At 39.2% G+C, this 21,152-nt stretch overlaps 1 protein-coding gene across 1 annotated transcript in view; it reads right to left on the bottom strand.

Moving 5' to 3' along the window:
• itga5 (integrin, alpha 5 (fibronectin receptor, alpha polypeptide)) overlaps positions 1-21,152 on the bottom strand; it is a 70,416-nt gene that overhangs the window by 31,075 nt on the left and 18,189 nt on the right. The window contains exons 3-15 of the mRNA XM_017486560.3: positions 6,752-6,852; positions 6,101-6,224; positions 5,629-5,690; positions 5,501-5,546; positions 5,259-5,387; positions 5,058-5,102; positions 1,848-1,891; positions 1,620-1,673; positions 1,282-1,334; positions 955-1,163; positions 627-827; positions 488-533; positions 290-403 (exon numbers count right to left, since the gene is read on the bottom strand). Coding sequence (XP_017342049.1) covers positions 290-403; positions 488-533; positions 627-827; positions 955-1,163; positions 1,282-1,334; positions 1,620-1,673; positions 1,848-1,891; positions 5,058-5,102; positions 5,259-5,387; positions 5,501-5,546; positions 5,629-5,690; positions 6,101-6,224; positions 6,752-6,852 — 1,228 coding nt within the window. The remainder of the gene's footprint in view (positions 1-289; positions 404-487; positions 534-626; positions 828-954; positions 1,164-1,281; positions 1,335-1,619; positions 1,674-1,847; positions 1,892-5,057; positions 5,103-5,258; positions 5,388-5,500; positions 5,547-5,628; positions 5,691-6,100; positions 6,225-6,751; positions 6,853-21,152) is intronic.

The following is a 21,152-nucleotide window of genomic DNA, read 5'->3' as shown; positions in this document are numbered from 1 at the left end:
AACCTTGCATGGAAGAGTGGTCAAAAATTCCAGCAAGCCTGATGGACAACTATGCAAAACGCCTTCAAGAAGTTATTTTTGAATAAATGACTGATAAAGCAAATTTTCCTTCTGGGTTTGTTCATGTATATGAACTAGGCACTGTTTCAAATAGGCACTGTTTCAAAGACGATCAAATGTTTGCTTGTCCAAATATGTCAAAAAAGCCAACAATTTCCATGGGGTGTACTTATTATTTCACATGACTCTTATAGTAGTAAAAAAGTTCAATTAGAAAAGTAACACATACCAAGAAACATGTGTGGTTTGGTTTCCACTGCTGATGGTGCAGGTCTTCTCCTCAGGATTAATCAGTGTTGGGTACACGATTAAGGTGGCACTCGTGTTAACGATTGGGCGAGATCTGCAGAATGGAGAACGTCATTTTATTTGTCTATAATGTGCACAGACTTTAATATGACTGAACAAAACATGATACATGGCTCACCTGTAAAGAACGGCCTTGTCAGCTCCAAAAGCTCCCACAATGAGATCTATATTGAAAAGACAAGACTCCAGAATGTACTTGCATCGTTTGAGTTTAGATCACCATCAAGGTGAAACATGGTAATTAATCCAGCTCTCACCTGGGTAGCCATTGTGATCCAAGTCTTTTCCTCCTTTCATGGTATAGCCAAAACTGACAGGAGGAGCAGGGGGGGCAGCTGATGACCACTGACCAGCAATCACTTGAGAGGGCTTTTCCCTGAGTCCCTTAGCATAACCATTATAGATGAAGACCAATCCTTGTTCATCTTTCCCACCAAATGGACTACTGATAGCAATGTCTAGTGGATCAGAGGTAGAGAACATATTACAAATGAAATATAGGAACATTGAAGGACATTCCATATTTATAAGAATTGTTGGAGAAAAGACAGGCGACCGACAGGAACAAAGAACAAAGCTACTTACCATTAAAGCCATCCTGGTTGAGATCTCCCAGCGGTGTGATCGAGCTGCCGAACCGACTAAAAATTTGCGTTCCGGTGAGGTGAGGTAGACATGGTGCAAGCTCCAGTGGACCCGTCTGTAAATACACGTATACTCGCCCTAATTCCTCCAACCTCCCATCTGAGTCACGCACCATGAACATGGGAGCACCAACCAACAAGTCTGTAAGTCTGGAAGTGAGAAGATAAAGTGGAAATAAAGAGCAATCAATACACACATTAATACACATACAGTAAAATGCAAATACAAGCAAACATATATGGCATGTGTAGTGTTAAAATCACTAACCCATCATTGTTGATGTCTGTAGCAGCCACAGCATAGCCAAAGTAGGAGCCCATCTGTAGGAGATTTGAGCACATTACTAATGCACACACAAACTGTTCACCTACCAAAATTTCAACACTTTATTCACAATCTAGAATAACAATCCAGAATAATTTAATATTATTTAAATTCCCAATTTTCTGAAAATGACAGTAATGAACTACTAAAGGTATCGAGTCCAATACAACCCAAACATCAAGACGTCATTATCTAATGATTACAAACATATATTAATATTAAAGTTGGTCATTGTCAGCATATAGTAAAAGCTGTCAAGATGTGACCAAGTTATGACCTACCTGTTCACCAATAAAGGTTTTCATGGTCTCCAAAGAGCCATTAAGGATAGACACCTGAGCAGAAAACAAACGTTTAAAACACTTCATTTTAGTATGATATGCACTTTTTATATAACTGACAAGACCTAAATTAGTCCAGAGATTATATTCTACACTCAGGGTTACTTTCACCAAAAAGGCATCATGTAAAAAAATTCAAGCCATCAAAAAGCAATCCTGACAGGTTACCTGGCCATGCAGAAGTACACCTCTGGGAACCCCTGTCACAAAGTCTGAGAAACAGAGAGCAGACAGAAGAGGACACGGAAAAATTTAATCATGAAGACAAAGAGACTTGCATAATCAGATGTGTTTTACATTTATGCACAATTTTGTAAGCATAAATTGAGGTTTTGGGGCAGACTATAAAGCTAAAAATATGTTACTGGTATGCTATCCTTTGGTTATTTCAATACTGTGAGCTTTTATTGTGATTCTTTTGTAATTTGGGGAGTTGAGATGAGAGGACAGCATGTTGATGGCACAACTTGTGCAGTTGTTCTGAAAGTGTTTTGCTCAATGGTATCAACCATTAAAAAGAAAAAGTACCCAGATTTCTGAAATTACAGCGTTGAAATTTACACTTGTACACTAGACAGCAGTGTATAGATTAGCAAAGTAACTTTGATCCTGCATGTCACGGCCATGTCATGTTACCCAAGTACCTGTGCAGAATTTGGTTACCCTTCTTTCCTCTGTACTGGGATACACTGGTCCTAAAAACTCACTACATAATTGTTATAGCTTTAATCACTTCCTCACTTCATGTTTATCTATTCTTTCTTTGAACTTTCTAGGGGTAACATTTCAGATTAGAAAATTTTCAAAACGCTTCATGCAAATCCCAAAAATACAGATTTAATGTAATATTTGTGAAAGGTGAATCCTCTAGGATTCCCAGAGAAAGGTAGATGCTTTGAGAGCAGTGAACTCAACACTTAGCTAATCACAGTCAGAGAAGAGCTGTGGAGTAAAAGAACCAGAATGAGATAAGTGCGTCTAATGTTTTGTGTTCTCAAATAGCTAGCTTTCCTTGCCCCCGTCGCCACCGTCTCACTTAATTGGGATAAATTTGCACTTTTAATATCTGTAAAAGTGTTTTTATTATATATATATATATATATATATATATATATATATATATATATATATATATATATATATATATATATATATATATATATATATATACACACACATACATACATACATACATACATACATACACACACACACACAGTGGGGGGAAAAAAGTATTTGATCCCCTGCTGATTTTGTACGTTTGCCCACTGACAAAGAAATGATCAGTCTACAATTTTAATGGTAGATTTATTTGAACAGTGAGAGACAGAATAACAACAAAAAAATCCAGAAAAACACACGTCAAAAATGTTATAAATTGATTTGCATTTTAATGAGGGAAATAAGTATTTGACCCCTCTGCAAAACATGACTTAGTACTTGGTTTAAAAACCCTTGTTGGCAATCACAGAGGTCAGACGTTTCTTGTAGTTGGCCACCAGGTTTGCACACATCTCAGGAGGGATTTTGTCCCACTCCTCTTTGCAGATCTTCTCCAAATCATTAAGGTGTCGAGGCTGACGTTTGGCAACTCGAACCTTCAGCTCTCTCCACAGATTTTCTATGGGATTTAGGTCTGGAGACTGCCTAGGTCACTCCAGGACCTTAATGTGCTTCTTCTTGAGCCACTCCTTTGTTGACTTGGCCGTGCGTTTTGGGTCATTGTCATGCTGGAATACCCATCCACGACCCATTTTCAATGCCCTGTCTGAGGGAAGGAGGTTTTCACCCAAGATTTGACGGTACATGGCCCCGTCCATCGTCCCTTTGATGCGGTGAAGTTGTCCTGTCCCCTTAGCAGAAAAAAAAACCCCAAAGCATAATGTTTCCACCTCCATGTTTGACGGTGGGGATGGTGTTCCAGGGGTCATAGGCAGCATTCCTCCTCCTCCAAACACGGCGAGTTGAGTTGATGCCAAAGAGCTCCATTTTGGTCTCATCTGACCTCAACACTTTCACCCAGTTATCCGCTGAATCATTCAGATGTTCACTGGCAAACTTCAGACGAGCATGTATATGTGCTTTCTTGAGCAGCGGACCTTGCGCGCGCGGCAGGATTTCAGTCCTTCACGGCGCAGTGTGTTACCAATTGTTTTCTTGGTGACTATGGTCCCAGCTGCCTTGAGATCATTGACAAGATCCTCCCGTGTAGTTCTGGGCTGATTCCTCACTGTTCTCATGATCAATGCAACTCCACGAGGTGAGATCTTGCATGGAGCCCCAGGCCGAGGGAGATTGACAGTTCTTTTGTGCTTCTTCCATTTGCGAATAATCGCACCAACTGTTGTCCCCTTCTCACCAAGCTGCTTGGCAATGGTCTTGTAGCCCATTCCAGACTTGTGTAGGTCTACAGTCTTGTCCCTGACATCCTTGGAGAGCTCTTTGGTCTTGGCCATGGTGGGGAGTTTGGAATCTGATTGATTGATTGCTTCTGTGGACAGGTGTCTTTTATACAGGTAACAAACTGATATTAGGAGCACTCCCTTTAAGAGTGTGCTCCTAATCTCAGCTCGTTACCTGTATAAAAGACACCTGGGAGCCAGAAATCTTTCTGATTGAGAGGGGGTCAAATACTTTTTCCCCTCATTAAAATGCAAATTAATTTATAAAATTTTTGACATGCGTTTTTCTGGATTTTTTTGTTGTTATTCTGTCTCTCACTGTTCAAATACAACAACCATTAAAATTATAGACTGATCATTTCTTTGTCAGTGGGCAAACGTACAAAATCAGCAGGGGATCAAATACTTTTTTCCCCTCACTGTGTGTATATTATATATATATATATATATATATATATATATATATATATATATATATATATATATATATATATATATATATATATATACATACATATATATAAATAAATAAGTGTTCATATATATTTCTGTAAAGCTGCTTTGAGACAATGTCTATTGTAAAAAGCGCTATACAAATAAAATAAAATGAAATTGAATTGAATAGCTGTCTGCAGTGATTCTAATCACTTGATGCTTATAAATAGTTACAACATATGCCAAGTATGACTATTTTGATAACATAGGGTATGTTAATATTAGCTGCTGGCAAAGCTTTACCTCATTCCAGTTTATTCTTCTTTTTACTTCACTCTACAGCACTTTGCTTCTCTTATCTTCATATTGAAGTCATGGCACAACAATGATAAAAGATTTTGATTTGGCTAGTCATCACCTAATAACCTCCACAGAGCTCCTCCTACTTTCACGGGTGGTGATATGTGACGGAAAACAAATCACATGCCCTTGGCAATGAAAGGTCACATTAGAAAATCAGCTGAAAGGTTACATTCCTTACCTTCATCATCATCTCCATTAAATTCTCCTACTGCAACAGAGTAACCTAAAAATCACATCACATTAAAAGCATTATAGAGCATGTAGATCAAGTAGAAGTAGATCAAGGTGTTCACTGATCATTTTGTTTTACTACACTAACAAATGCACATGACATTTTTGTGTATTATACATGTATGGGGGAAGGTCTGGAAAACCTTACCCATGTAGCTGTCATCAAAGTTGATCTCTTTTTTCTGCTTGGTCTGAATCTGGCCTGCCACTGATGTGAGGAAATAGCCTGGGTAGTAGGCCTTGATGATTTCCTCCTTTACAGCAGAGATAAGTTGTCCTGAGAAGGAAAGAGACTTTCACATTCAATTCTCAAAAGTTGCTTTTTATTCAGAAAAGCACCAGTAGTTTGGTGATACCATCACTTAACATCTGTGTATCTGCTAGCCTTACCTTGCCAAAAATAGCTGCCTGGTCCTCCAAGTACTACCTTCCCATCCTGTATTTCAACAGTAGTTAAAAAATAGTTGAACAAAGATGTATTGAAAGCACAAACAGTTAAATGGATTCAAACTACTGACCTTGGTGAAATCAGCACTGAATCCACCTTGACAGTAACCCTGGCCCTTCATTCCATGGAATTCTGGAACACAAATTATATAAGTTTGAAACTAAGATCACAATACAGAGTGATTTAATTCCCTGCTTGGTCAGAAGCGGTGGATTCGTTTTATATAACAGCAAGGCTCAGATTATGGCGGATGCGGCACATAAGTCAAGACTAATAAGCGAATTTTTAAAAATGTGTTTTTGAAACAAGAATAATAATAGTTGATGTGGTGAAGTTATTTTTAGGAGTAATTTATGGAAGTCATCTCAGATGTTAATATATTGTAGCGTCTATTTAAAAGTTTATTTAAAAGGAACTAGCTTGTCTCTCAGACATTACACAACATTACATCTAACTATATGCCAAAACAAAACAAAAAATTAAAAAAGCAAAAAATCTCATACTATAAATGTAGTAATATTTAGATGTAGTAAGTGATCTACCTGTGCGGCAGGGAGCATACTCCACAAATTTGGTGAAGTTTTTAATGGACAGGTAGCAGGAGCCGGTGACATCTGACTCAGGCATGTCTTGTTGGGTTCTCCAAGAGTAGAGAGGGGCACAAGCCTAAGTTACAAGGATGGAGATTAGAGCTTCGTTACATAAAAACACACACAGCTGAGCCCGGGAACAATCCTGAAAAAGGTCATTGCGATAGACAAATGATGCAAAATAACCATGACATAGGAACCAAGTCATGGTTCACATAAGTCTCTCGTGGTCATAAACAAACTGAACCATTATTCACAAGCTTCAAAAAAAAAAAAAAAAATAAAACCCACCACCACCACCAATAAGACAAAATAACAAAAGGACCATACATGCATTTTTTTATATATATTATATATATAAAAAAAAAATCTTAAATCAGTGAAGCTTATTAAAAAAATTATTTTTTATTTTGATAAAGAATAGAAATGAGGAACTGAACAGACTGAAAGTTACAATACACTGTATTGAAGCATAAAAAATGCATTAGTTTCTTGTTGTGCATACCAGAATACTCTAAACAGCATAATTTCATCAGCAAGGAAACGGTTAGTTTAAAATTATGGCTGGAGAAAAAAGAGCCAAAATTCAACAGAATTTCTTACCAAGACAGAGTCTTCATGTGCACGTACAGTTGCTCCAAACCACTGGTGGGACTTGAACTCAGCCTGAGTTTCAACATTATTGATGCTCACATTAAGATCACCTATAAAGGTTGTGAGGGAGAAAGGAGCACAATTTAAAACTCTGCCTCACATTACAAGTACATGTATATTCAGTTCCAGTTTAAACTCTTGACACCTGATGGATGACCATATGACATTTATCCTGCAGAAATAGACTGAACAGGAACAGGAAGACATATGGGCATGTATTTACCCAAAATGTTATTCAAGGAAAAGACCAAATTGTGTTGACAAGCCAAAGAGCATGACCCTGTAACTGAGAGGACCATAATAAAATTTATCCTGACCACAGTGTGAGAATTTGAGACAAGGGCTTAGTAGACAGATTCTATTAAACTTCCAAAGGCTTGTTGCAAATACAATGGCAAATAACAGGCCAAAAGACACAATTGCCTTTTTGTAGCTTTTCATACTGCAATTTGCCACAAATATTTCTCCAGTTACACCATAACTTGACAAGCATGATGCAACAGGACCAGTGGTATTGTGAAAAGATGAGTGTGAGAAAGAGGGGAACAGGGGAAAGAGCATATGGCAGCAATATCATCCATTTTCATCTCTTCAAGTGATGGGGGTCTGGACCCAACCAAACGGAACAAAAAAGAACCTTGGTCCAAGTACAATATGGTATTCATCACATGCTTCTGCACTCCTTAACTTGTCTTAGTCTCGGTCCCTCTCGTTCTCACAATCCCCTATTATCTCTCTCTAAAACATTCCTCCTCTTCTACATCCATCAAAACCTCTACCACTCTATTAAACCATCTAGATCACTTTTTAATGCCATCACAGGATATGTTGGCCATATATAGTCACTTATTAGGTCTCTCTTCACTGCCAAGTAGAAAGGAAAAAGGCCTGCCTCTGTTAAAGTCTCAGAGACTGATTAATAGGACACACACACACACACACACACACACACACACACACACACACACACACACACACACACACCCCTCTAAAAGCATCAGAACTACATGACCAATTCTCCCTTCAGTCTCTTCTTCAGGAGGTGAAATGCATGCTCAATTGGGTTGATCTGGTTATTAACTAGACCAGTCTAGAACCTTCCACTTTTTTCCCCTGATGAAGTCCTTTGCTATGTTGGCAGTGTATTTTTGGTCACTGTCTTGATGCATAATGAAATTCCTCCTAATTAGATGCATTTCTCTCTAAATTAGTAGACAGAATGCATCTTTGACTTCTGAATTCATTCTGCTGCTACCATCATGAGGTGCATCAATAAAGGTTAGTGAGCCTGCTCCAGAAGCAGCCATGCAAGCGAAAGCCATGACTCTACCTCCGTCATGACAAGATGAGCGGATATGTTTTGAATGAGTAGGTACTTTCTGTCTCCACACTTTGGTCTTTCCATAACTTTGGTAGAGGATAATCTTGGGTCAAAGTACTTTTGTAGATCATTTCTGTATTTCTTTGTGAATACCAATCAGGCCTTCAGATTCTTACCACTGAGGAGAGGTTTGCATCGTGTTTGGCCAAACAAGAAATACAGAGATGATCCACAAAAGTTTCTCTATATTTCTGCTCTTGAAGTCATTCTCGAATGGTGGGTTGTGATACTTTTCACCCCTGCCCTGTGGTGGTGGTTGTTGAGATCACTGACTGTTTTTGGGTTTTTCTTCACAGCTCTCAAGGTTTCTGTTATCAACTGCTGTTTATCTTGGCTGACCTATTTTGTTTTCCCCTTGGTTTCATTCTTTTTCAGGACATTCCAAATTGTTGTATGGGCTATGCCCAATGCTTGAGCAATGGCGCTGAATGATGTTCCCTCTTTTTGCAGCTTCAAACGGTCTTACTTTTCTCCCATAGTCAGCTCTCTGATCTTTATATTGGGTTACCCTTTTTTACCAACAAATGCAGACTTCACAGGCAAAATCCAGGGCTTAAACCAAAAGTAAACATTAGGAGCTACTAATTGTTTAAACAATCAATCAATCTACCAGGACACCCTTGGGCAACAAGAATCTCTCCACAATATGTTCCAATATTTCTGATCATTTAAAAAAATGGGTGTATTCAAACAAAAGCTGCTATGTTCGGAGTTGTTTAACACATCTAGATGTAAACATCAGGAAATGTATGCTGAAATTCTGATCTTCATATTTTGATCTCAAAACACAAATGTCTTTAGTGTATAACAAGCTTTTCACTCGAAGTCTTAAAAGTAGACAAATAGAACCCAATTAAACAAATTACTTATTACACTTGGTCATTTGTTTATTAAGGAAAATGATTCAATATTACATGTCCGTCAGTGGCAAAAGCATGTGAACCTCTACAATTAGCAGTTCATTTGAAGTTGAAATTAGAGTCAGGCATTTTCCATTAATGAGACTACAATCAGGTGTGAGTGAGCAATGTCTGATCTCAACAACATGTTTGTGGAAATGTATCATGGTATGAGCAAAGGAGATTTATGAGGATTTGTTGATGCTCATGAGTCTTAGGCAGGTATGTTTTAACCACAAACTAGAGCAGTGCACCAGAGCTGAATGTGGTATGAGATGCCATAGGACCTCCAGCCCCCCCCTAAATATGAAGAAGCACTCCAGCTTTGGTTAAAAGCTTTGAATCTAATGAAACCACCAAGGCGACTGTATGTTTGCTCTTTTCACTTTGTGGACAGAAGCCCTAAGGAAGACCATGCGTAAACAGAAGTGTTTGGGCTCTGATGCACCAGTGAAAACCTCAGCATCAAGTGCTATATTCATGGCAGGACCAAGTTTATAAATATTAAATTACTAAAAATTTACAAGTTAATATATGGGTAGATATACATAGGAACAGGTACACAAAATGAATAGGCAATCAAATAAATTAACAATTAAATAGAAGACATTTTAGAAAGTAAAAATTTTAAATATAAAATACTTCACACTGAGCAAGGTAAGCATCTATATGTAACGTTTCAAATTAATTTGGGATAAAAATTCGAAAACCCTTTCTGGTGTTCCCTTGTGAAAAATCTTAAAAGACCTTACTGAGTAATACCTTTGTCTCAATAAAGTACAATAAAATGTGCTTTCAAGTCAGAAGAGTTCTATATGACTGACAGGATGGTGCCGCTTCACCCATTAATAAAAACGTGTTAGTCTTGAGTGACCTATGCAACATTTCGTTTATACAGTCTGAGTGCAAGAGTCAGTCTAAAGGAAGAAAGTCTTCTGCCAATAACAGGACTGATTTCATACAGTTTGTTATCCTCATTTTCCTCCTATTTCAACTGCCAATTTCTTACAATATAGGAGTTCAAGATCAGTCTGAAGTCTGATGGTGGGATAAGGCACTCGCTGGTCATCATTCCAAGAGCTTTTTTTAGCAGCCATGTACACCTGCTCATTGCCAGAGAGCCCATAAATAAACAATGCTGTAGTTCAATTTCTGTAAAAGGTACACTTTGGTTAAGATATAGACTATTGTTGGGTGATCTGTTTTCATGGATTCAAGGGCTTGTAGGCAGGATTAGAATTGGTACAAAACATTATGTTGTTTATTTTCAACATATTCCAGGGATAAAAGCAAAGTGCAGGCCTCAGCTGTAAAGACAGAACTTTGTCCTGAAATGTGGACGCCATGGTGGTGCTGTCCAGCTACTAGTACAACAGATACACGATTGTCTACTTTGAACCAGTTAGTGTATATAGATATGTGATGAAGAAATCTGCTTCTTCTGTTGAGGGACTGCTGCTGGTACATAACTGGGTGAGTTATTGCCTTTTTATTAAAGACATATCAAAAGATAGATATAGAGCAGAAATGCGTTCAGGTTAAGGTCCAGGTTTTCTAAATAGGGTCTTACACGTAGCCCAAACGGAAGAATGCACTTCGTCTGGCCTCATACAAATGTAGTTGTTCAGGATGAAAAACTGGAGGGTACACTGGATTTTACTGATTTGTTTTAAGCTGGGTTGTATACTGAAGAGCCAGTTTCAAGCATCTGTAACTCAGCAAGTGTGCTTTGGCTTCAATATATAGGCTCTGAACAGGAGAGGTCCTAAATTCTCCCAAGGCAAGTCACAGTACCATGTACACATTGTCCAGCAATTGTATGTATGATAGGCTGTATAGGCAAAGTATTAAATGTACAGTCTGCACCCCATTTTGTTTTTGTCAGCACCTCTATAATATCTAAAACCTTAAGGCATCTGTTCTTTAGGCATTTCACATGTGAGTTAAAAGACCGTCTGTTGTTTAAAAGACATCCTAAAACCCTCCATTACTGCCATAATGTGATCTCCATGTTTGTACAGCTCTGGCTCATTGTGTGGTCATATTAGGCAGAAGTGTGTACAGAGTTTCTGTTTTCAAAAATATTTTAACCCATTATTGACCGACCAAACATGGATTCTATTTCTGTATAAGTGTAGTTGTTGTGCGATGGTATTCACATTTTTCCCCTTGTAGCAAATACAGAGATCATCAACAAAGACTGTACTATATATTAGACCCAATCACATTAACAATACTGTTGATTTTACAACAGGGTTAATAATAAAAAGGGTAGCAGATAGAATGGTTCCCTGAGGTACTCCCAGTTCGTGTGTGTGCAAGATTGAGAGGGTAGAGCCTACCGACTTTAAAACGCCTACTGGATAAAAATAAAATAAAAAATTAGAACCCATTTGATAAGTCTTTTAAAATGAAATACTTCCATGTTGTGTCATATGCTTTCTCTAGATCAAAAAAGACAACTGCAGTATGTTCTGTTTTAATAAAGGCATCGCATACATAAGGTTCTAGTGTAACAAGGTGATCTAGTGCACTCCTGCACTGTCTAAAGCCACACTTGATTCTACTTATTTCATTGTCCGTTTCTAACTTTCAGACAAGACTATTACCCACCCTACCGCATTTATCCAAAGCGCTTTACACTGGGTCTCATTCACCCATTCACACACACACACACACACACACACACACACACACCCCAATGGTAGCAGAACTGCCACGCAAGGTGCTAACTTGGGGGAGCAACGTGGGGTTCAGTGTCTTGCCCAAGGACACGTTGGTATGTGGAGTCACGTGGGCCGGGAATCAAACCGCCAACCCTACGATTAGTGGACAACCCGCTCTACCATCTGAACCACAGCCTAGTGATAGGCTTTATATAAATTGCATCCAACTTGGTTTCTCTGTTGCACTGGTAACTCTTTGGCCCTGTGCTCTTTAGTTAGATTCTCTGTTGTTGGGTGTCAGTTAAAAGAACAATTCTGCCTCTTTTTTTTTTTTTTTTTTTTTTTTTTTTTAAAATACTGGCCTCAATAGCATATTTACAGTTTTTAAATCAAACCATGGATCACATCTTCATTTGGTTTTCCTGGTGTCTTTGGGATAACTTCATCTGTAACTGATATTAGAGTATCTGTGATTCACATCATTGAGTCCTGGATATATTGAGGATCTGTCTTAAAACTCTTAAGCTACCATCTTTGCATTCTTTTTTTGCATGTCTGCTTCTGCGAAGGTTATAATCAGGGTGAAGTGATCCCTCCCACACAGGTTGCCTCATACTTGCCATGAGATATCGAGAAATAATTCAGGTTCTTGACGGAGTCATCAGGTGGTACATACATGGAGCACTGTGTGATGGGTTTATGGAGTGTTAATTGTTCTGCTATTGCCTATAGTTTGGTGTCCACTGCAATGGGACTATATCTTATAGGGATGGCTGTACCACCAGAGGGATGTTGTGTTTTTGGGCCAAAAGCACAGAACGTTGCAAAAATTTTCAAGGCAATGCAGCAATTTGGTACCAGGTGGGTCTCCTGAAGACAAAAGGCAAGAGAGTTAAAAACAGAAGCTAATCACTGCAATTCTGTGAAGATGGCTCCAAGACCACAACAGTTCTGCTGAATAATATTACTCTGCATCGGGTAGGCGGTACACGTACTCGCCTGTATGCAAGAGGCCACAGTCTCTGCCATTTCAAGATCTTTTGCGTGTTCAGTTTTGCTCAGGCCATTTTCTTGGCTTCCATGGGGTTGCCATGTAGGGTTCATTTAATTTTACTCTTACTATTAGTTAGATAGGTTTCATGCTAGCTGGTCTGGATCGTGTTGTGTATGGTTGAATTCTGAGTGCTTATTATCTTGTTTTTTGTAGATTGGGGGGGGGGGGGGGGGGGGGGCATGGTTAAAGTTTGCCTTTGTTCATCTAGGTCAAGTCTGTATGGCTTTCAACTGTTCATGTAGACTTTACTATGGATGCAAATGATCTCTCTATTTTAAAGGAAGGAAGGTCAATTTGGGGTAAAATCAGGGTAACATTTCATTCTCTGGATCGCTTTTTCTTTGACTGAGACAGGGTAGTATTTTGAGGAGGCACTATGTTCACCCACACAGTTGCAACATTTTGTTGGTTTTTGGTAGCAGATAGCTTTGTTTTTACAGCTTTCTAGTCCATGACCAAATTTCTGGCAGTTGAAGCACCATAGTGGGTACTCTTTGGTAGCCTTTTAGAATCTTTTCTGGTGGTTGTGGCCTATCGAAAGTCATGATATAGGTGCTGGTTTTAATAATTCAATCTTGTTTTTTGATTATTTGTTTGATGTCAACAGAAACCCTGGTTCAGAGATTGATGAGGAAAGGCCATACAATACCAGTCAATTCAGTGGAACATAAAAGATTCTCTGCTTCCACCTTCTTCAAGCACTCCACCAAAATCTGGCCAGACATCTTTTTTGCATCTTTGACTGTCCCTGCTATTCCTGAGATGCTTTTTGTGCTTTTTGTATAGCAAAAGGATATAGCTTGGTAAGGGACAAGTCTGGTGATAGAGGTTTGTAATCCTTGAATCTCTGCCAGTTATCAAATTACAAATGTGGGTTTGTTTGATAGCCATGTCTATGTGTATTTTGTTTCATCATCCCTACTCCCCATCCACCTCAGAGCCCAACAAGGGGATGCACAGAGCTGTGGACATCCTGCAGATATGCAACAGGGATATAGGGGTGGTATATTCAAGCAACCCTGTAAAGTCATTACATTGCTTGATTGACCCTTAGCCAACGCCTTCTGGGAAAAGAAAATAAATATACATTTGTCTATAGTACATGAAACCCACATTATCCAGGAAGCTGTGGGGGGTGTGAGCTTGTTTTCTGGAGGGGGTTATTAGTTGTGTATGTTAGGGAGATAGTCCAGAAGGCTAATAGAAAAATGTTTTGTGGATGGAAGAGAACAAAATAGACCTTTTCGGTTTAAATTAGAATCATCATGTATGGAGAAAGGAAAATGCTTCATTCCAACAGAAGAGCCTTATCCCATCTGTGAACCATGGTAGTGGTAGTATCATGGTTTGGGCCTGTTTTGCTACATCTGAGCCTGGACAGTTTGCCATTATTGATGGGTCATGCAGCAAGACAACAACCCTAAGCACACAATTTGTTCTACCAAAGAATAGTTAAAGAACCAAGACCCCCACCATAAACAATGGCAGTGCCTCTTTAACCAACAACGACTTCTATTCACAGTTTCAGGCTACCAGCACAGACCAGATAAATGAACCATCAGATCTAGCTGGGGAAGAGGAAGGACTGTTCATTTACGAACTGGATGTGAGGAAGGTGCTATACAAAGTTAATACCAGAAAAGCATGAGGCCTGGACAACATCCCCAGACGTGTGCTAAAAGTTTGCGTTAACCCACTAGCACCAGTCTTCACCACCATTTTTAAAAACTCTCCCTCAACCAACTTTTTGTTCCCACATGTTTTAAGTCCTCCACCATCATTCCATCATGACCAAAAAGTGTCATTTGAAAATTCAATTTTATTAACATTTTATTAACACTTTGAGGTTTTACTTTGTGAATTTAATTTATTTTTGAAAATATGCACTCGTTGCAACACACTCCAAAAAAGTTGGGACAGTCAAATGTTTACCACTGTGTAACAAAGCCCTTTCTTTTAATAACACTTATAAGGCATTTGGGAATTGAAGACACTAGTTGGTTAAGTTTAGCAAGCAGAATTTTCCCCCGTTCATCCATTACGCATTTCTTCAGCTGCACAACTGCACTGCGCCTCCGTTGCCTTATTTTGCACTTCATAATGCACCATACATTCTCAATGGGAGACAGGTCAGGACTGAGGGCAAGTCATGCTAGCACCCACACTCTCTGATTATACAACCATGCACTTGTAATCCTGGCAGAATGTGGTTTGGCATTGTCCTGCTCTGAATGGCAGCATATGTTGCTCCAAAATGTGTACATATCTTTCTACATTAATGGTGCCCTCACAGATGCGCAGGTTACCCATGCCATGGGCACCGACATGCCCCTATACCACGACAGATACTGGCTTTTGGACCGGACTCTGATAACAGCTTGGATGGTCCTTTTCCTTTTTGGCCCGGAGAACACGACAGCAGTTTTTGGACAAAAACTATTGGAAATATTGAAGCACAGTGAGCACAGAAGAGATGACATGGAGAGCAGAGTGAGATCAGTTCAGCTTTCATCAACAACCTTCACAGGGCAGGGGTGAAAGTGTCCCAATACACCATTCGAAGTAGACTTCAAGTGCAGAAATATAGGCCATACCACATGATGCAAACCACTCATGAGCATCATGATTCAATACAGATATGAGAATCCAAAGTAAGGGAAAGGCTAAAGTGTGGTGAAAGGATGAGAAATATCCAAACATCGTGACGTAACTCATGATGGAGGCAGCAGAATGAAATCAGAAGTTCACAGGAACATTTTTCTTCCAGTTTACAGAGAAATGCATCCAAATTAATTGAGAGGATGCAGCAATACAATGATCCAAAACATACTGCCAACTCAACAAAGGACTTTATCAGGGAGAAAAAGTGGAAGGTTTTAGACTGGCCACCAGACCTTAACCCAATTGAGAATGCATTTCACCTACTTAAGAGGAAACTGAACAGAGAAACCCCCGAAACAAACAACTGAAAGAGGCTGCAGTAAAAGCCTTGAAAAACATCACAAAAGAAGAAACCAACAGATTGGTGATGTTAATTGGTGAGCTTAATGCAGTTATTGAAAGCCCAAATATCTTTCGTGTACAGCACAAACGAATTAATCTGCCTTGCTCTTCCAATAGTTTCGGACGGGACTAAGTGCACGTCCTTATGCAGATTTGCAAATTTATGCAGATTTCAGAAAACTAAAGTAGCCTTTCACAGCAAGACAGTCATGAGATTGGAAAAAAAAAAAACTTCACAGAATTGTGTTATTTAAAGGTTTTAGAGAATTGTGTTTGAAAGAGTTAGTGGTGGGTAAATTAGATTAAACATGAATAAACCACATATTATGGGAAACGGTCTGTAGTTGGTCATTTGCAATGTCGATTAAATGGCTTGTGAAACCACCTTTCATTTGAAAGATGTAGGATTTGAGGATTTTAAGAGCAGTCTCAGACAGAAATTAGTTAGGTTAATGACCACTAGGTCACTGCCAAATTTAATACAAAATTCAAGTTTAAGATAATCTCTCAATACCTTTTCTTCTCCAATAAGCTTGAAACAACTGCCAATCAGCTATGGATTCCAATCATTGCCATAGCTGTCAAGTCAGATGATTTAAATGTCTGTGGGAAAATGTGGTGTCTCCTACTTTAAGAATTGTCAAAAATAAAGTGAAATGAAACCGTATTGTTTATCAGGGTGACCTCACTATACAAGAATTCAAGAAGTATCTGCTGCTGTTCACCACAAAGCACGTGAACGTATAGTTTTATAAAATGTTCCTTCAAATTTATAATGAGTCCAAGCTCATTAGCTTGTTACGTTTATTTATAGTTCCAACCTCAGTTTTGCAAGCATTCCTGGCCTTGTTAAAAGCAGATTAGCCCCCAAAAAATAAATAAATATTTTTTTTTTTAAATGACTAAATGCTAATGCTAGTGATTGCAGCTACAACCAACGCAGAACCATCTTCCAATATTTTTCTGCCGTCATAACGTAACATGCGTTATGTATGTCTGGCCAAACCCCATTAAGAACCCCCCTACCCACCCCCCCCCCCCACTCCCCACCACCATTTCTTTGAGCACAGGCTCTTGGGTCTAAGTTACAGACAATATATCTAATACCCCAGGAAACAAGCCAGAAGGCCTCACTTGGCACAGCACACATTTCACTGTTCTCTTACACATGTTAGATGAACTCGACAGTTTGGCTCAGTACAACCCTGTGTCTCCTGCCTACACTGATACAAGCCATGAAGCACATGTTCACTGTAATGTCTATAATTTAATCCTAGAATGTGTAATTAATTAAAATCAATTTCCTTTCGTTCAACTCCTGCCGCAAATTTAAAGGTTGTGCATTTTATTAGCAGACCTAGAATAGTCTTTTGGGTTTTTTTAATGCCATGGAACACATTATCAGGCTTAGAGTGATGCAGAGATATCTCCAGTACCTACGAATACACTGCAGACATGACCACTACAGTGCATCTCTGACAAATTACCTCAGAAGCAACATCGAGACTCAAGGCCTCAACTGATCTGCTGTTTCAGACATGTGAAAGAAGTGTACATGTACTGTCTGCATCTTTATGTGGTTTAGATGTTAAGATGTTTTCTCATAACATTAAAGATAAGGCAAGCTAAAATAAAATGCTTTATAGTCAAGGGAGAGTTGCAATATTGGCATTTTGGATGTTCTTCACCTTTCAAAAAGTATCCATGCGTAGGTCTGGTGTGGCCCATGTGGCAACTGGTGTACATCACTTGGTCGTGTCTAGATTTAAAGTAAGTGCATATTTTCCCACCTTTAGGGTTTATTTAATATAATTTGTTATTTGGGTATTTTTCCTATTCCACTTGCCAACTGTCTTATGTACTGGTTGATCAGAGGTTTGATGTCTGAAGGTGTGTTTCGGCAGTCTCTGATTATTTCTGTAAGGTATTTTTTTGGCAGCCATGCCCGCTCGGTCATTACCAAAGATACTACTCTGTCCTGGGATCCAGCAGAAGACTATGTTGTAATTGTGTCTTCATAGCTGGTTTGTTTTGATTTATATTAGATCGTTTTTGATTAGATGTCCACTATTAAGCACTTCAGGAATTCCTATGCTTGTAGGCATGATTGTGAGTCAGTATACACTATGAATTTCTGTTCCTATGTATTTTCTAGATGTTCCAAAGCAAGGAGTAGGGCACGGGCTTCAGCTGTAAATGTGGAACTTTGGTCCAGGACACAAATGCCATAGTGATAGCAGTAGGTTACTGCAACTGCAGGCACTTTGTTTTCTGTTTTTGATCCATCTGTGTATATACAGAAATGGATGCATACTGGCTGACATTACAGCTGACCCTGCACTCTGACCCCTGCTTCCTGACATGCTGGGGTATGAGAATAAAATAATTTAACTGTGCATATGTATGTGATGAATAAAACCAATCATTATTATCATTACGGTCTTGGTTTTGGAGAATTTGATGCCATTTTCCATTGCCCACTTGTTTATTTTATTTATGCATAATTGCATTTGTCTTTTGATTGTATTCATTTCCCCCCTGTAACATATGCAATCATCATCATAGAGACATAGTATTTTTGGTCCTACAACATTGCTGATGCTATTTATTTTGATAATGAACAGGTAACAGTATGTTTGCCATTTTATGTTTTGGGGTTAGTAGGGTATCTTGTTTCTTAACATACTTTGTGTTCCACCTCCTTTGCCTTCCATTCTCTGGCTCACATTCTATACTTTCTTTGTTGATGTTTTAACTGTCATACTGGATACAAACTTCCTCCAGCTCTGTTTTTTTGCTTCATTTATGTACCTTCATACCTGTGCTTGACAGATTTTTACTTTGGTAAGATTTGATTGTTGGTTGTTTATCAAACACTCTTCCTGCCTTTTTCCATGCTCTGATAAGGCTTTTACATTTATTGACAAACCTTGGGTTTTTGTGCAGAGTGAGTCGAGGTGCTACTGCTTGGAGATTCGTGTTTATTGTAATGTGACTGTGGAAAATGTCGTGTCTTATTAATATAGTGGCACTAGCTGAGAGGCATTGAGAAATAAGTACCCTAATTTCTCCACCTGGGGATTAATAAAGTATTATCTTATTTGGTCCGTAGGTATTTAAGAAAGTGTACTGTTTCAAAAACCAGCGGGTTGAGAGCAACAGTTAAGCATTGTAGTTCCATGAAGTTAGCTTTAAGACCTCGACAGTTCCACTGTATTGTGTGTTTATCCATTTTAAGTGGAGAGAACAAAGGGGAGCCCTTTATTTTTATCTTTTAGGGAGGGACTTCGGCTACGGCTCCTGCTACTTAAGCTCTTATCCTCTGTCATTTCTATATCTTTTGGGGAGTCAGTCTTCTTGTCTTTATTTTCTTGACATATTTTTTCACTTTTTGTGGGGTTGGCTTCTTATGGATCTTGCTGCTTGGTTGTCGGGTTTTCGCTCTGGTTTACTTGGATCTGTTGTAGCGTTGTCTGGCTTTGATTATTTATGGTCTTGCTCTTGTTTGGAGTTATAGGTTTGGAGTCATAGGTTTGGAGTCTTCAATAATTTGAGGTTCATTGCTAATCCACATCAAGTGAGTTTGGACCTCAACAGTTAGCAGGTGGGGTTTTATGACCGCTACAAAGAATTACCCCAAGTTAAAGGTGCAAAGGGCTTCCACTAGTTTATGGGCCTCCATGTAATTTACTTTTTTGTGCGCTTTATCTTTTGTATTTCTTTCTCTTTAAGTCAAAGGGAGCAGGTTGTTGAGGAGGCTGGGTGATCCCCTGCTCAGTTACTGCATCTCAACGGTCTTTTGCAGTCTTCTCCATGTCTTTCTTCTCCGCAGTTATGACAGGTTGGCGTGTTTTTGCAGTTTGCGGATCCACGTCCGAACTTCTGACGTTTGAAACATCTGAGCAGGATTGGTATATACATACCGACAGGTACACGTGGGTATCGTATTGGGATTTTTTCTGGATGGTAGGGTCTGTTAAAAGTTAAGACGTAGGTTCCTGTTTTAATAATGTGGCCTTCCTTCTTGACTGTAATCCGCTTACATCTTGTGACATCAACTCAGCAGTTATTTCCATTTCTTCCATGTTCTCTAGTACGAATGATTCCTTTGCTATTATTTAGAGATGGATGATGGAAAATCTACACCAGCAAGTGTAATTGCTCGTAGCAGGTTTTCTGCTTGTACTTTTTTGGAGCATTCTACTAGTATCTGGCCAGACCTCAGTTTCTTGACATCTTTCATCATCCCTGCTACTCTTGAGATACCTTTCTGTATAGCAAATGGAGACAGCTTAGACAGTGGCATATCAGGGAGTAAGGACTCTAGAAGGATAAATCTGGTTAAATGCCAGTTATGACTTTTAGAGAAAATACTGTAGTTTTCTCCCGAGTTAGTCTATGTTTTGGTCTAGCAATCCTTTTTTTGTAGTTTGTATCTTTGACATGTTTTATATACTTTGTTTCGCCATACCTACTCTTCCTCTTACCCCAACAAGGGGACACATAGGGCCGCAGACATCCACCGGGTATGTGCCAAAGATATAATAGTTGTATATTCGGGTAAGAACATCAGAGATATGCATTATCCAGCTGACCCTCAGCCAACACCTACTGGAAAACTGCCAGTTGTTCTATGCAGTTATAGTATTTCCAGGGCAAGTCTTGACTAGCCAATTGGTTAGAGCGGCCCCTTCCAATCTCCCGTCTAAGTGAAATACAAGCCAAAGTATTGTGCTGGAGCAGGGGCAGCCGCAGCGTGCCTCATTCATCAAATACCAGGATCTCCTCTGACCCAGGTCACAACTCATGGCTTAACAAGTCACCCCATCTGTCGCCTCTTACAATCAGCAAGGGTCTGCTAGAAACCTATTCTACCCTAGGTCTCCACAGGCTTACCGCGTAAAGTAAAGAGTGAGTATCTGTCAGCACAGGAATTGTTAAGGAAAGGATGTGGAACCTGATTCCTAAATACTGAATTCACTTGAACTAGAGTCCTGGTAAACAATTAGTAATGGTAAATTGTGTGCACTTATATAGCGCCTTATAATTTTAACGGCGCTACAAAGCACTTTACACAGTTTCTCATTCACCCGTTCATACACACACTCATGCAAGATACTGGCCTGCCAATGAGGGCAACTTGGGGTTCAGTGTCTTGCCCAAGGACACTTCGGCATATGGAGGCATGTGGGCCAGGGATCGAACACCAACCCTGAGATTAGTGGACAACTCGCTCTACCACCTGAGGCAGAGCCGAGGCTGAACAAAGGTACATTCTTCATCAATGAATGCCCTGATGACTGCAGGGTTGTGGCATTTGTGATATAATTGATCGCCTTATATGTAC

This window comes from Ictalurus punctatus, chromosome 15 (genome assembly GCF_001660625.3).
Source record: "Ictalurus punctatus breed USDA103 chromosome 15, Coco_2.0, whole genome shotgun sequence".
Taxonomy (NCBI): Eukaryota; Metazoa; Chordata; class Actinopteri; order Siluriformes; family Ictaluridae; genus Ictalurus; species Ictalurus punctatus.
Note: the sequence above shows the minus strand (reverse complement) of the source record. Positions and strands in the feature narration are given on the sequence as shown.